This window comes from Lepidochelys olivacea (assembly GCF_965140295.1).
Source record: "Lepidochelys olivacea isolate rLepOli2 genome assembly, chromosome: 9".
NCBI lineage: Eukaryota > Metazoa > Chordata > Testudines > Cheloniidae > Lepidochelys > Lepidochelys olivacea.
Window position 1 is genome coordinate 36,803,033 of NC_140419.1, and position 16,977 is coordinate 36,820,009.

Below are 16,977 nucleotides of genomic sequence, written 5' to 3' on the forward strand. Positions count from 1 at the left end.
CCCCCCCCATGACTTCTGCCTCTTAGGCACAGGAATAAGGGTAGTTCCCCTGGTCCTTCTACTCTGAGTGGCCAGAATGAATATTCCTATTCAGTTGTAGCTGCTGGGAAGATGAGGACTCTCATCCACAAAATAACATTGTAGTATTGTGTTAAGTTGCAGTGCTGTAAACATGTCAGCATAGGGTCAGGATGTTGCAGCCTAATTTATGTTGTGGCTCTCTAGTGTAATTGATGACAGTTTAACTAGATTGTTTTTGTTTGTTTGTACCTATTCAGGAATAAACATTTTAACTGTATTGTCCATGCCAGAAAGTTATTGATTAATATACCACATCAGGACTCTGATGTACAGTACAAGGATTAGACAAAGAGCCAAATTCTTCGCTGTGAAGTAGTGTCCTTCAGATAAGTCAGAGATCCTGTTGCTCAGATGAGTGTTCAAGAATGTCTGTCAATGGCATTGGTATTCTTTCTTTACCCCATCATGTTAGTGTGTGTGTGGATGTCCGTAATTACTGGTACAAGTTAACTCCTTTAAAGCTTCTCTTTGATTTTCCTTTCTAAATAAAACTTGCTGTTATTTCTAACTAGGAGTTGGTAAAGTATTAAAGAAGATAAACAAGGCCATAGTCTCAAAGAAGAATAAAGACATTGTGACAGTTGCTAATGCAGTGTTTGTAAAGAGTGGCTTTAAAATGGAAGTGCCTTTTGTTACAAGAAACAAAGAGGTGTTTCAGTGCAGTGTCAAGACGGTGGATTTCGAGGACAAAAATGCAGCATGCAATTCCATAAACCAGTGGGTGAAAAATGAAACAAGGGGTAGGTATTGAATTTTTTGTGTAACTATGTTAAACACTTATTTTATATACACACTAAAGTTAAGAGAGAGGTAAAAAGTTTTTTAAAAGTGGTGGGAAGACACTACAGCATCTCAACTTATCCCTAGTATATATATTTTTTTTAACTTGGGTGCACCTTGCCTAACTACTTGGAGATGCATGGTATCTATTGTCCTTTAAGAGTCACTTCTATGAAGCTAATTCCAGTGATGTTGTTTTCATAAACAAAGAGAAACTGCAAAACTTACCACTCCCATTATTCAAAATTATCTACATATTGCTGAGGCCAGAGTTCGGGTTTTATATTACAGCATAATTAGCTTGTGTTACATCTTGGTATCTGTTGGGAGATGAGTGACATCATGGGGATGCTTGCAGTGTGTCATTGATTGTGGTAAAGGCAATAGATGGGTGGCAACAAGTGTTGGAGATTTTTCCTTTTAACTTTCATTTCCAGGCTGTGGCTGATTCAGCCTTAATTGTTTACTAAACTAAGCACACAACAAATGTTGCTAAATAACGCCCTACCTGAGCACAACTCTTAGATGGGTGCTAGAGTGTTCCCTTGCTAGTGAAAACTAAGATCCTAATACAGCTGCCACTATACTCAGTAAAATGACTCCACTGATGTCAGCGGGCCCTGAAATGAGCGGAGCTATAATTCTTCAGGCTGGAGTTAGCAGCCATCTTTGCTCCAATTCAGAATGAATGTTACCTAGTGAATTACAAAGTACATTGGCACTTCTGTTTCCTCATGACCAACTGGCTTACATTGTGACAGAAAATGCTCAATTTCCCCACTTCCTTTTTTATTTTATTTTCAGGTATGATTGATAATCTCTTATCTCCAGACATTATTGATGGTGCTTTGACCAGGTTGGTGCTGGTAAATGCGGTGTATTTCAAAGGCTTATGGAAATCTCGTTTTCAACCTGAAAATACAAAGAAACGCACATTTAATGGAGCTGATGGGAAGACTTACCAAGTACCTATGCTGGCCCAGTTGTCTCTGTTCCGCTGTGGTAAGCTCAGGAGCTAGTTTCTTGTAAATGAAACACAAAACTTTTTGCACTGTACTCCTTTCAAAATGTAGGCAAAGAAGGTTAATGTATGTGTTTGTGGGGGGGATACATAGCATTCCTGTTTGAGTAGATATTTGTGTTGAAAGCTACTGTTGGTTAAGTGGGAAAACTTTTCAAACTCGTATCTCCTGTGGATTAAACCTTGAGAACTGTGAATGGTCTGCACCTTTGGAAATCGGGTGACTTTTATTTAGGTGCATTGTTTTAGATGCTCCTGTTCAAAACCTTTGGCCAAATAGATAAGAAATAAAATGTGTCCTGTCCTTAATCAAAAACCTATCTAAAGTAGAAAACCTTAGAATTACTTTGTTTTTATATTGTATTTTACCCATATATTGTGGGAAGGAATATGCTTTAAAAATCTGCAAATAAAAATTAAAATACAGAGTTCTTTAATAGCAGGCCATAATAAGTGTAAACAAAGCATGCTTAAATTCACTTTAGATTCTGAAGTAGTGGACAGCTGGAAACAGCTTTTCAGACAATAGCCATTAAACCAAGGGACTGAGTAGCACAGGGTTAGTATTTTAGTTGTTTACCTCTGGAGGCCAGCATTTAAATTCTAAATTGGGTTGCAAGTGAAAAGGAGTTCACTGGATTCAGCCTAATTTCTATGTCTGTCACAAAACCAGAACAGACGCCCACATGACTGGCAGCCTCTACTCAAGAGTGCCAGTACTGAAATGAGAAAAGGAGTACTTGTGGCACCTTAGAGACTAACCAATTTATTTGAGCATGAGCTTTCGTGAGCTACAGCTCACTTCATCGGATGCATCATCGGAGCTGTAGCTCACGAAAGGTCATACTCAAATAAATTGGTTAGTCTCTAAGGTGCCACAAGTACTCCTTTTCTTTTTGCGAATACAGACTAACACGGCTGTTACTCTGAAACCTGAGTACTGAAATGGGTTTTGCTGGTCAGGCTCACAGTGCATTGGCAGCATTTTTAGAAGTGTGTATGCATGTTTTCTGCCTGTGGTCTAAGATGAGAGACATGCTATTTGTAACTTGCTTTTGTATGCACTAAACACAGTTACAATGAATAAATGTAGAAATATATCTGAAAAAATAATGTTACTGGTAAAGGAATGTACCATCAGCTTGCCAAGAGGGCAAACATAAATGTATTGCCTCTATTTTTTCGCTTATAAGTGATCAGTGTTAAAAATGTGCTCGTTTAGCCAACATAGGAGCTTAAAAATAGATCACTCTCTGGTTTAAAAAATATGAAACTATTTTGTACCTTGGCCATGTCCTGAAAATCTTTACACATTAAAGCAAAAATTAAATGCTTAAGACAGATAAAACTTGAGAGCTGTGAATGAAAATCACGTATTGAAATATTTAGGATCTATACTTCAGCAAATGACCACACGTCACGGTCAGGTCTTGCTTACAATTCTTGTATTACCCTAAAATTCATAGGGCCAGAATCTGATGTAAATAGGGAGTAACTCTTCTATTACATTGTTGTAACTGTGATTAGAATCAAGGCCATTATTTTCAAGGCCTTTAGATGGAAAGTATTAAGCTTCCTGTTTCAGAATTGAAACACATGTTTCAGGTTAGGTGTCTTAATACAGTTGAATGCAGAGGTTCTCAGATTTCTTAGTAGTGTGAGAAGCATCTGAGGAGCAAAAACATCTTGTAGATACCCTCCATCCCCATTTTCAGCTCTGAAGATCACAGCATCCTATGGCAACTACAGCAACTGTTTGGAAACCTAGTATGGGAAAGTAAAGTGTGTGTTGCTCTTTTTAAATGTAATTTAGCCATTGTGAATGAGGGAAGCTGTCAACATGTAATCACCAGGCTCTCTGCGGACCACTAGTTTGAGAACTACAAGCTTAATGTAAAGGAGATAATGAGACAGAAAACATTTTCTTTAGTTGAGCTGGAAAAGGAGGTGAGCTAGAAAAAGAGGTAAGGTAACTGCTCCCTTCTACCATCTCTGTAATGAGCTGATTTCATGCAAGCAGTCTTAAGGTTGCAGAGTTCTGCTAACAAGGTTAATTTTCTGGTACAGAAATCCCTCATCAATTTGGGTTGGCATGCAGATGGGGATTTTGATCCAGAGTGGGAAGTGTAGTGAGATGTTGCTGCTGTGTAGTGACTCTGTCCCAAATATCAGTCTCTAGCACATTGTGATCTGTGCACATAGACGAGCTCTTCTCATCTGAGAGACTCCTTTAAGTCTGCTCTGATGAAACTTGTTCTTTTGGCACTTGTCTAAAAAGCCATATTAACTGAAAAAAGGGTGGAGCAGGAAGAGGGACCCTATTCAACTAGGGTAGCCAGCTGCCTGGTTTTTGACTGGAAAATCCAGTTGAAAAAGGGACTTGATTGGTGTCCAGTCAGCAGTACAGTCTGGATACCCAAAGTCCAGTTACAGGTGGCAGCAGAGGCACTGGGTCATCACCTTTGCCAACCCCTATTCAGCTGGGGCTGCCTCCTACCTGCATCGGATGGCTGCAATTCCCAGCCCGGCTTTGCGAGTCCCTCCCAACCTAGGGAGAGGGGAGTAGGAGGTAAGAGGGGAAAAGCAGCAAACAATGAGGAGATGTGGGAAGAGGAGTGAATGGGGTGGAGCCTTGGAGGGAAGAGGTGGGGCGGAGGAGGTTCTGGCACTCCTACTGGTGTGTCTAGTTTTTAAATATTTCAAAGTTGGCAACCCTATAAAGGGACTGTCCACTCAAGACAATGTTACAACAGAATCTAAATGCATAGAGCATAACACTGAGGGAAGAGTTTCCTTCGTGGTCTTACAAGTAAGTGCTTTTCAGCTAAATATGTAGGCAGCATGCTGTCCACCCAGCTGATGATGGTAAGAATTCTAGTTGATAAAGGATTCCCTGTCACAAAAAGGAATCTCTTTGATTAGGAAACCAACCTATTAGAGTCTATCAGCCTCCAACGTGTCTCCAGAAAAGTAAAGAAAATAATTAGCTTTAATTATTTAATTTAATTTAAATAAAATGCTAGTAATTAGACATAGGAAAGACTCTCAGATTGCTAATGGATCTTCAAGTTGCAATGCAGTCCTCTGAGATGGGACATCTATAGATAAACTGCTAGCTGTAATCCTCCATGACTAACACCTGTGATGTTTTGTTAAAGTACCAGTTAGTGTCTTGATAGTTAAAAGGGTCTTTTAAGAATTTTAGCATGAGCTGAGCTGGCTGGAGGCCTATTATGGTGTGTAATGCTTTACCAGCAATAGGAGCTACTTGTGGAAATCTCTTTACTCTTGAATAAATTTCAGGATGTCTTTTTATTGCTTTCTTTTTGTGAGAAGAGATGTTATTGTGAAACAAGTTTGTGATTAACTTAATTTGTTAACTTCTTCCTTTTTTCTGTTAACTATAAAATAAGGAGAACTTTAGTCCATTTCCCAGATAGATTGTGTCCTGGAACATATAAAATGGTTTTCAGTTTCCTTAGCCTTTTTGACCACTTATTTTCTTGTAACTCTGTCTCCATATGTATTCTTTGCTGATCAAGATCCATTCAAGTAGCTAGACTTTTTTTTTTCTACTTTCTTTTCCAACTGGTAAACAAGCCTGTTGTGCTTTTCATCAGCCCTGTTAGTGTTATTGCATAGTACTTTCAGTTTCATGTCCTAATATCCCATAACAGAACAAGGAAGAGGATAGTCTGGGTTTTTTGTTTGTTTCCAAGTGGTATGGAAATAGTATGCTACTATGCTCATAATAGTATGCTACTGATGTAATTATGGTCTTTAACTAGAGTAGTTATGGTCCCTGGTGGATTACCAGCAGCAGTTTGAATGCTAGCATAATTTGTATGTAGGTGTTTATGCTGGAAAGTTTTATTAGGATGCACCATTGGATTTATGTCTAGCCACAATAAACTGCTGCTAAAGTAGCATCACATGGGACAAAAAAATCCAATAATCTTTTGAACGATCCCATACTGAAAACTGCCTTTTAAAACACTAACAGGATTTTGCATCTTTTAATAATAATGGAAAGACCCCTATTGACTTCAGTGGCCTTTGGATGAGACCCCATGTATATTTACCCACTGAATATGGTCCTGCACATTACAGATAGTCAGTGGCCTGCTACAATCTGTTGTGCATCATGTGCTTACAAACTGCTGGCAGTCCTATCCTGGGCAATATCTAAGTTCCTAAGCTTGTCTTTTTTTTTTTTTTTTTTTTTTTTTGCTACCCTCTGTTCTTATTGTTATCTGTGTCCTTTACTTGCCTACCTTACTGTTTCCAGGGGAGTCTCCTTGGTGAACTGTAGCAGTAGGCTCTTTTACTCTCAGTTCAGAAGCAGCACAAGATTCAAAGGGGTTCAAATGCAGATGTTGTGGCAGTTGGCAGAGACTGTTAAAGACTCTTTCTGATCCCCAGTGTACCATAGTCCTTAGAGGAAAAGAAAACCTGCTTTACAAAAGGAATCTCGTGCTCTCTTTTGGATGGTCTTTTATTTCCATCATGTCTCCCACCCACTACCGTTTCAGTAGATGCTGATGAGACTCTGAAGCAGGCTGCAGCATGGCTATTTATATTTTCAAAGGAACTCCAACAATCCACCAAGTAATATTCATGTAACTTGTAGAAACTAATCTGAGACACCATAGAGTAGATTTTTTGGCTCTATCTGCATTGCATTATCAAATGTAACATTTATATAGACTCCATGCTTGTTATGTAAGTGAACTCTACTGGAAGATGGTAACCCAACTGTGACATTGAGACTTTACAGTTACAATAATATTAAAGCTTTGCCAATAGGTTTAACATTTTTACTCACTACTGCTTTTGAATATCCGAGGTTGAAGGCTTTTAACTGAGAATTATGACTTCTCTCTCTCCCTCTCCTTAGGCACAACAAGTACCCCAAATGACTTGTGGTATAACATAATTGAATTGCCTTACCATGGCGAAAGCATCAGTATGTTGATTGCTCTGCCTACAGAAAGCACTACCCCTCTCTCTGCCATCATTCCTCACATCAGCACAAAAACAATACAGAGCTGGATGACAACCATGATACAAAAGAGAGTGCAAGTTATTTTACCCAAGTGAGTACTAATATCTTCCAGTCTCTTCTCCCCCCCCCCAACCCCCAAAATAAGGAATTCTTCTATAGTCCTTCTCAGCACTTAAAGCAACATTTAGTCATAATTCTGATGTCTCTTCTATTTTGCATGCTGCAATCAGGTTCACAGCAGTAGCAGAAACAGATTTAAAGGAGCCTCTGAAAGTACTTGGCATTACAGATATGTTTGAGCAGTCAAAGGCAAACTTTGCAAAAATAACAAGTAGGTTGTCTTGTTTAAATTCTTCTTCTTCCGGTTTTTGTTCACGTTTTCTAGAACTGCTGTTTTACAATTGCAATTATTAAAACAACCTGCTGCTTTGAAACATTTCCACCAAAAGGCAAACATCTAAATTAATAACAAAGTTAACCATATGGTGTGTCTTGCGAGAAGTAAATAAAATGTTATGAGGCATTTTCACAGTCAGAGTCGTACATTTTCTTCAATATTTTTCCTTTTGGCTTACAAAAAAATCATGTTAGATGAGACCATAATGGAAGATGTAATTGAGGCACTTTTTTTCTTTTACAATTTGTTCTATAAACTTTGCATCAACAGACTTGAGAGAAAGGAAGGATGTCTGCCAAATTGATGGTAATGTTGAGTAAAAATGGAACAGTCATTGAACTGCCTAATTGATCCATAAACTTTTTTCTCTTTCTGACAATGGAGCACTGACTTCTAAAAGAGAACTGGATGTCTTGTGGCTATGAATTTTATGTCACCATCAGATTTCTGATTAGTTACTCGGGGGGGAAAAAAAAACATCCAAAACAAAAAGACCTTGCTTGTTAACACAACTCATTTATATCTCTTATACACTTCTCCACTTGAAATAAGAGATTAAGTTCCTTTTAGGGCTATCGAACGGTTAAAAAAATTAATTGCAATTAATTGCAGTTTTAATCACACTGTTAAACATTAACAGTACCAATTTAAATTTATTATAAATATTTTGGATGTTTTTCTACATTTTCAAATATATTGATTTTTATTACAACGCAGAATACAAAGTGTAGAATGCTCATTTTACATTATTTTTATTACAAATATTTGCACGGTAATAAAAGTGCAATGTACAAGTCGATGCATGAAGAGGTATATGACTGTATAGCATATCAGGCACATAAATACCTTGTAATGCTGGCTACAACAGTGCCATACAAATGCCTGGTCTCACTTTCAGGTGACATTGTAAATCAGCAGCAGGCAGCAGTATCTCCCGTAAATGTAAACAAGCTTTTTGTCTTAGCAATTGGCTGAACAAGAAGTAGAACTGAATGGACTTGTAGGCTCTAAAGTTTTACATTGTTTTGTTTTTTTTGAGTGCGGTTATTTAAAAAAAAAATTCTACATTTGTAAGTTGCACTTTTATGATCAAGAGATTGCACTACGGTACTTGTATGCGGTGAACTGAAACATACTATTTCTTTTGTTTATCCTTTTTACAGTGCAAATATTTGTAATAAAAATAATATAAAGTGAGCACTGTACACTTTGTATTCTGTTGTAACTGAAGTCAATATATTTGAAAATATAGAAAATATTTATAATTTATATTGGTATTGGTTAGCAGTGCAAGTAAAACTGATTAATCACGATTAATTTTTTTAATTGAGTTAATTTGTTTTGAGTTAATCACGTGAGTTTACTGCAATTAATTGTGAGCCCTTGGTCCTTTATTTTATTGGAAGCAAAGTGTTCTATTTAAACAGTTTTTAAGGTACTCAGGATGAATTTAAATTGTATTACCTGTTGCTATAATTTCTGTATTTAAGAAAAAATTACTCTGATTACAAATTTTCAGTTTTACCTTTAAAACCACAAAATAAGCTCAGAATCTAAGATTGTACCAGTAGTTTTTAAAAATTATTTGTGTTGCTGCATCTTTAGGGTAAACTATGTCCTCCAGTCACCTAGACATTTTCTATCCCATTTATTTTATTACTGTCATCATAAACATAATGCACTTAATCAGTGAGTGAATTGTGCCACTGATTTCTGCATCACTAAATAAAGCCAGGGCAAAAGATTCTGATTTTGGACATTGTCCATCACCATGTGTTTGTTTTAATTATATACACAAGCATGTGCTAATACTGCAATGGCATGTATACACAAATGCCATAGCAGACTTGTTTAGTGTGTTAAATTTCATATTAGCACTCTTTCTGTGCTTTGGCTAATGTATGTGTTAACTAATAGCAACATTGTGCCTGTGTTAATACTTCTCAATTTAACAACTGATATACTACGGTTATATAAGAAACAGTCACGCAGAAGTCCCACTAATCCATTCCTTTACATGAAGCATATTGTATGCTTTCTCTGCTTGGTGTCATCAGATTGGCTGCTTCTGTAGTGATCAGATCCAGCAACTGCATCTTAACAACAGGACAAAATCCTCTTGCTTACACCATGATTTCAATCTTTACTAGGATTGCCAGGTGTCCAGTTTTTGACCAGACCACCCAGTCGAAAAGGGACCCTGGCTGCTCCGGTCAGCACTGCTGACCAGGCTGTTAAAAGTCCGATCAGCAGGGCTAAGGCAGGCTCCCTGCCTGCCATGGGTCCACACAGCTCCCGGAAGCAGCAGCATGTCCCTACTCCAGCTCCTATTTCATAGGGGCAGCCAAGGGGCTCAGCATGCTGTCTGCGCCCCAAGCGCTGGCTCTGCAGTTCCCATTGGCCAGGAACCATGGCCAATGGGAGATGCGGGGGGCAGTGTCTGAGGAGGGGGCAGCACACAGAGCTGCCTGGCCGCACCTCTGCGTAGGAGCCGGAGAGGGCACATGCCGCTGCTTCCAGGAGCTGATTGAGGTAAGTGCCGCTGGGAGCCTGCACCCCGACCCTCCTCCCCTGCGCCTGCCCCAGCCCTGATCCCCCTCCCATCCTCTGAACCCCTCAGTCCCAGCCCAGAGCCCCCCCGCCGCTGTGCTCCAGCCCTGATCTCCCTCACGCCCTCCAAACCGCTGGGTCCCAGCCCAGAGCAGCCTCCTGCATCCTATATCCCTCATCTCTGGCCCCACACCAGAGCCTGCACCCTCAGCTGGAGCCATCATCCCCTGCACCCCAATCCTCTGTCCCAGCCCGGTGAAAATGAGCGAGGGTGTGCGACAGAAGGAATGGGGGAGATGGAGTGAGAGGGGGGCAGGGCCTCTGAGACAGCATGCAGCGGGGCAGGGCAAGGGTGTTTGGTTTTGTGTGAATAGAAAGTTGGCAACCCTAGTCTTTGCTAGAATTGTAGCAGCCTTCTCATGCTCTGCTATACAGTTGGTCTACCAGATACAAGAAACTTACTACTTTGGAAAACTTTACATACAGTATAACAAATGTATAACTGCATGTTAATACAAGTGCTGTTCTTGTTTTGGTCACACAGGAACAGAGAGCCTTCATGTATCTCATATTTTGCAAAAAGCAAAAATTGAAGTTAGTGAAGATGGAACCAAAGCTTCTGCAGCAACAAGTATGTAGTTCTCTCTCTGGTTTAATTTAATCCTTAATTAAAAGTAACTATACTAAAACAAATTAATTAGATTTTCTCTGAAGTGGGAAACCTTTTGTGAACGCTTAAATTGAGATCACTTCAGCAGAAGCACGTACTCAGAAAGGACAGTAAAAAATCAAGTGAATTTTACCATTGAGAGGTGGTTTTTTGTTTTTGTTTAAGTGAATTTTATGTCAATACAGAATTAGTTAAACATAGCCTTCCACAAATTGTAAACAGTCTCTTCACTCCACTAGCTACCTATAGAACAGCATCAAGTTTAAAATTTAGTGGCCAAATCCTTGACTCCTAATATGCCTCCTTGTGCTGTTCCAGAGGCACGCATTTATGCCACACTGCTCTAAGATGGCAGCTGGGTTTTCCTGTAGGGGAACAATCTTGAATTTTGATGTTAATTATTAGTTCTTCTCTTTTTTGAATGGATTGTGTGGTTCTGGTGAGCAATATAAGAAGGCTCATTTGCAATAGATAGCATTGGATAAAATGGCCTCCTGTGGCTGACCCATGCTGCCACTGGTGATTATAAAACAATTAATAAACTGATGCATGATAGTGAAATGGAACATCTAAAGGAGCAAACAAATATCGAATGCAAATCATAAACCTGTTTGATGCTTCATATTTGCACTGTTTGTAGTGTGATAGTGTTTGGCTTGTTTAATTTTCCATCCCATTTTTCTCTTCTTTCACTTTCTTTGGAAGCTGCAATTTTAATAGCCAGGTCTTCCCCTCCTTGGTTTATAGTAGACAGACCATTTGTATTTTTCATCCGTCACAATCCTACAGGTAAGCAAAGTTTGTATTATTTTGCGTGCAAGTTGAGTTCATACAGTATAATGACTACATGCAAACTGTAATTTCTAGGTGGGAAAGCTTGAAGCTGTCCAGTAGGTGCTGCTAAAACAAATACAAAAGATGCTTCTGTATTATGCTTTTAACTTTGTTTAAAATAAACCAGAAGAACTGGAAAACCTACTCCACAGGAGGTCAGACTAGATGATCATGATGGTCCGTTCTGACCTTAAAGTGTATGGGAGGGTCTTGGGAGAATCTATATTCGTATACACTCCAAACTCACCTAAAAACAAATAGTTTGTTAATCTACAGTTCCCCTAACCAAAACAAAGAAAGCTCATGGAGTGTGAAACAGCCTTCTTACCTAGATTTTATTTGAATGCATTCTGTAAATGTATTTTTCAGTGAATGCTCTACAATACTTACAAATTGGATATATGTAGTAATATTAGTCTTTATTTAATCCCTTAGGTGCAGTCTTGTTTATGGGACAAATAAACAAACCTTGAGTACGGAAAAGGTTTTCCTTAAGAAGCAAAGTAGAGACTCATTTGATACATCCTTGCTAGTTCCGTTAAATATTTTCGTACACTACTTTCACTTCACTCAAGAACTAGTTTTTAGCCTGCTGTGACTAGATTTTGAAAAAAGAGTCAATGTAGTTCTGGTTTTGTGGGAAAATACAAATTGAAAACTATGATACCTTTTCAAAATGTCTAAAAGATTCTTTGAACTACTGAATGGTTGCCTATGCTAACAAACTTACTGAGCTTTTTCTGTCCTAAGAATTTTATGCATAGTTCTTGTGGGAGGGTTTTAACAAGAGCATGACTAAACAAACCATTTCTGTTAGCATTGATTTTTCTGTGGAAAATGTCTTTGGGTTTGTAGATGTCCCTTCAACACTATTTTTGCCCTTGAATGGCTTGATGACTGGGTATCTTTTGTGGAACTAGATGAAAAGCTCTAGCAGTTTATTTTATATAATGCATGTAACACTGAGGTAAAGTTTTAAAGAACTAATGTCTTGATAACACATTTGCATTGATGTCCTATTTTACTGTAATGTAAACTTGTCATTGCTAGTATTCACTTTGTATTGGATTTAAATTTTATATCTGTTTTTGTACAAAGGAAAAATAAAATGCATTATGAACAGTCAGAGAAGCCAAGGTATCACAGCAATGTGCTGGTGAGCATTTGTGGGCAGGACTCCTGGGAGCCACTTGTTAAAATTCTACCACCAACTGAAAGGATGGTTTTCTTGATTTCCCTAGCCTGATGGAGCTAAGCCTCTCTGCAATCTGCTAAACGAGTCCTGCCGTGGATGACTTATCCCTAAGGCTTCAAAAATATGTTTGAAAAGCAAATATTTTGTCTTTGCAGTGCCCCAGATTGCACCTAATGGCAGGTGTTTTCAAAAATGTACCGGAGGAGGAGATCTCAGCTCCCCCCTAGGAGGTCCTTTCCCACACTTCAAAGGATGCAAGTTAAACAGTATTATTATCAACACCTGGAGGATATCATTTAGGAACAGTGTATCAGCAAAGTGTTCCAAGGAAGAGCACGTGATGGGTTTGCTTATCACTGAGTTGCCTTCCTACTTGTTCGAGAGCATTTTTGTGTAATTAGTTGGGGTGGGGCTGGAAGTATGGAAAGAGCAGATTCTTGAGTCCCTCATATCACCTCTCTGTGAGCAAATGTATCCCTGTGACTTGGGGTCTGCTCTGGTGCAAGGCAACAGAGACTCAGTGTGGATAAAATGCTCCCATTCTGTTGCAGTAGAGTCCTACACACGTGCATTGGCGTAACTGTCTGCATAAGGTGCAGAGTGGTGGAGAGTTGGGCCCATTGTGTTTATCACAAGCCTAAGAGCATTTAAAACTTGTGTGAACTAGTTTGTTAACTTAGCAGTTGAAGAAAATGATAGTTCCACATAACAAGCACATCTGCATCTGTCCCGGATTTAAATTATCAGCAGTATGAGATATCAGGACTGGGTCTCATTAAAATAAGCTGTCAACATTGATAACTGCTTATTTGCAATAGCAGGAATAAGGAAATATCTGATCATTTATGTCTAGAAAATGATTGTGATTTTCAGGAGATCTTATGTGGAGAAGTCGTACCTATATAGGGAAGTAGCACTATATGCTCTGTGCTGTGTGGCAGACAACGGGTAATAAAGCTTGTAACTTCTGAGAGTCCGCTTAAAGAAGAATACAAGAAATTTAATAAAGCACTGCTGGCATAGTCAGTAGCATTTGTAACCCTTCTGCCAACATGGGCCAGGTTCTCTCCCGCACCAAGATATGCGCAGAACAGGAGGTAGGAAGGGGGCCTTCAGAGAGCCGTTGTAGCTCCCAGACTCTGAGCCCTGGTCTACACTAGGACTTTAGGTCGAATTTAGCAACGTTAAATCGATTTAAACCTGCACCCGTCCACACAGTGAAGCCCTTTATTTCGACTTAAAGGGCTCTTAAAATCGATTTCCTTACTCCACCCCTGACAAGTGGATTAGCGCTTAAATCGACGTTCCCGGCTCGAATTTGGGGTACTGTGGACACAATTCGATGGTATTGGCCTCCGGGAGCTATCCCAGAGTGCTCCATTCTGACCGCTCTGGACAGCACTCTCAACTCAGATGCACTGGCCAGGTAGACAGGAAAAGAACCGCAAACTTTTGAATCTCATTTCCTGTTTGGCCAGCGTGGCAAGCTGCAGGTGACCATGCAGAGCTCATCAGCACAGGTGACCATGATGGAGTCCCAGAATCGCAAAAGAGCTCCAGCATGGACCGAACGGGAGGTACGGGATCTGATCGCTGTTTGGGGAGAGGAATCCGTGCTATCAGAACTCCGTTCCAGTTTTCGAAATGCCAAAACCTTTGTGAAAATCTCCCAGGGCATGAAGGACAGAGGCCATAACAGGGACCCGAAGCAGTGCCGCGTGAAACTGAAGGAGCTGAGGCAAGCCTACCAGAAAACCAGAGAGGTGAACAGCCGCTCTGGGTCAGAGCCCCAAACATGCCGCTTCTATGATGAGCTGCATGCCATTTTAGGGGGTTCAGCCACCACTACCCCAGCCGTGTTGTTTGACTCCTTCAATGGAGATGGAGGCAATACGGAAGCAGGTTTTGGGGACGAAGAAGATGATGAGGAGGAGGAGGTTGTAGATAGCTCACAGCAAGCAAGCGGAGAAACCGGTTTTCCCGACAGCCAGGAACTGTTTCTCACCCTAGACCTGGAGCCAGTACCCCCCGAACCCACCCAAGGCTGCCTCCTGGACCCAGCAGGCGGAGAAGGGACCTCTGGTGAGTGTACCTTTTAAAATGCTATACATGGTTTAAAAGCAAGCATGTGAAAGGATTACTTTGCCCTGGCATTTGTGGTTCTCCTAGATGTAGTCCTAAAGCCTTTGCAAAAGGTTTCTGGGGAGGGCAGCCTTGTTTCGTCCTTCATGGTAGGACACTTTACCACTCCAGGCCAGTAACACGTACTCGGGAATCACTGTAGAACAAAGCATTGCAGTGTATGTTTGCTGGCATTCAACCAAAATCCGTTCTTTATCTCTCTGTGTTATCCTCAGGAGAGTGAGATATAATTCATGGTCACCTGGTTGAAATAGAGTGCTTTTCTTCAGGGACACTCAGAGGAGCCCGTTCCTGCTGTGCTGTTTGCCTGTGGCTGAACAGAAATGTTCGCCGCTGTTAGCCACAGGGAGGGGGGAAGGTTGAGGGGGTAGTCACGCGGTGGGGGGAGGCAAAATGCGACCTTGTAACGAAAGCACATGTGCTATGTATGTAATGTTAACAGCAAGGTTTACCCTGAAAGAGTGTAGCGACTGTTTTATAAAATGTGTCTTTTTAAATACCGCTGTCCCTTTTTTTTTCTCCACCAGCTGCATGTGTTTCAATGATCACAGGATCTTCTCCTTCCCAGAGGCTAGTGAAGCTTAGAAAGAAAAAAAAACGCACTCGCGATGAAATGTTCTCCGAGCTCATGCTGTCCTCCCACACTGACAGAGCACAGACGAATGCGTGGAGACAAATAATGTCAGAGTGCAGGAAAGCACAAAATGACCGGAGGAGAGGAGAGGTGGCGGGCTGAAGACAGGGCTGAAGCTCAAATGTGGCGGCAGCGTGATGAGAGGAGGCAGGATTCAATGCTGAGGCTGCTGCAGGACCAAACCAGAATGTTCCAGTGTATGGTTGAGCTGCAGCAAAGGCAGCTGGAGCACAGACTGCCACTGCTGCCCCTCTGTAACCAACCGCCCTCCTCCCCAAGTTCCATAGCCTCCACACCCAGACGCCCAAGAACGCGGTGGGGGGGCCTCCGGCCAACCAGCCACTCCACCACAGAGGATTGCCCAAAAAAAAGAAGGCTGTCATTCAATAAATTTTAAAGTTGTAAACTTTTAAAGTGCTGTGCTTAAAGTGCTGTGTGGCATTTTCCTTCCCTCCTCCACCACCCCTCCTGGGATACCTTGGTAGTCATCTCCCTATTTGTGTGATGAATGAATAACGAATGCATGACTGTGAAGCAGCAATGACTTTATTGCCTCTGCAAGCGGTGATTAAAGGGAGGAGGGGAGGGTGGTTAGCTTACAGGGAAGCAGAGTGAACCAAGGGGCGGGGGGTTTCATCAAGGAGAAACAAACAGAACTTTCACAGCGTAGCCTGGCCAGTCATGAAACTGGTTTTCAAAGCTTCTCTGATGCGTACCGCGCCCTCCTGTGCTCTTCTAACCGCCCTGGTGTCTGGCTGCGCGTAACCAGCAGCTAGGCGATTTGCCTCAGCCTCCCACCCCGCCATAAACGTCTCCCCCTTACTCACAGATATTGTGGAGCACACAGCAAGCAGTAATAACAGTGGAAATATTGGTTTCGCTGAGGTCTAAGCGAGTCAGTAAACTGCGCCAGCGCGCCTTTAAACGTCCAAATGCACATTCTACCACCATTCTGCACTTGCTCAGCCTGTAGTTGAACAGCTCCTGACTACTGTCCAGGCTGCCTGTGTACGGCTTCATGAGCCATGGCATTAAGGGGTAGGCTGGGTCCCCAAGGATACATACAGGCATTTCAACATCCCCAACAGTTATTTTCTGATCTGGGAATAAAGTCCCTTCCTGCAACTTTTGAAACAGACCAGAGTTCCTGAAGATGCGAGCGTCATGCACCTTTCCCGGCCATCCCACGTTGATGTTGGTGAAACGTCCCTTGTGATCCACCAGAGCTTGCAGCACTATCGAAAAGTACCCCTTGCGGTTTATGTACTCGGCGGCTTGGTGCTCTGGTGCCAAGATAGGGATATGGGTTCCGTCTATAGCCCCACCACAGTTAGGGAATCCCATTGCAGCAAAGCCATCCACTATGACCTGCACATTTCCCAGGGTCACTACCCTTGATATCAGCAGATCTTTGATTGCGTGAGCTACTTGCATAACAGCAGCCCCCACAGTAGATTTGCCCACTCCAAATTGATTCCCAACTGACCTGTAGCTGTCTGGCGTTGCAAGCTTCCACAGGGCTATCGCCACTCGCTTCTCAACTGTGAGGGCTGCTCTCATCCTGGTATTCATGCGCTTCAGGGCAGGGGAAAGCAAGTCACAAAGTTCCATGAAAGTGCCCTTACGCATGCGAAAGTTTCGCAGCCACTGGGAATCGTCCCAGACCTG

At 41.3% G+C, this 16,977-nt stretch overlaps 1 protein-coding gene across 1 annotated transcript in view; it reads left to right on the forward strand.

Moving 5' to 3' along the window:
- Positions 1-12,425, forward strand: part of SERPINE2 (serpin family E member 2) — a 38,918-nt gene extending 26,493 nt beyond the window's left edge. The window contains exons 3-9 of the mRNA XM_084639032.1: positions 594-821; positions 1,666-1,863; positions 6,780-6,978; positions 7,118-7,218; positions 10,379-10,465; positions 11,210-11,293; positions 11,774-12,425. Coding sequence (XP_084495158.1) covers positions 594-821; positions 1,666-1,863; positions 6,780-6,978; positions 7,118-7,218; positions 10,379-10,465; positions 11,210-11,293; positions 11,774-11,811 — 935 coding nt within the window. The 3' untranslated portion in view covers positions 11,812-12,425. The remainder of the gene's footprint in view (positions 1-593; positions 822-1,665; positions 1,864-6,779; positions 6,979-7,117; positions 7,219-10,378; positions 10,466-11,209; positions 11,294-11,773) is intronic.
- Positions 12,426-16,977: the final 4,552 nt, after the last annotated feature.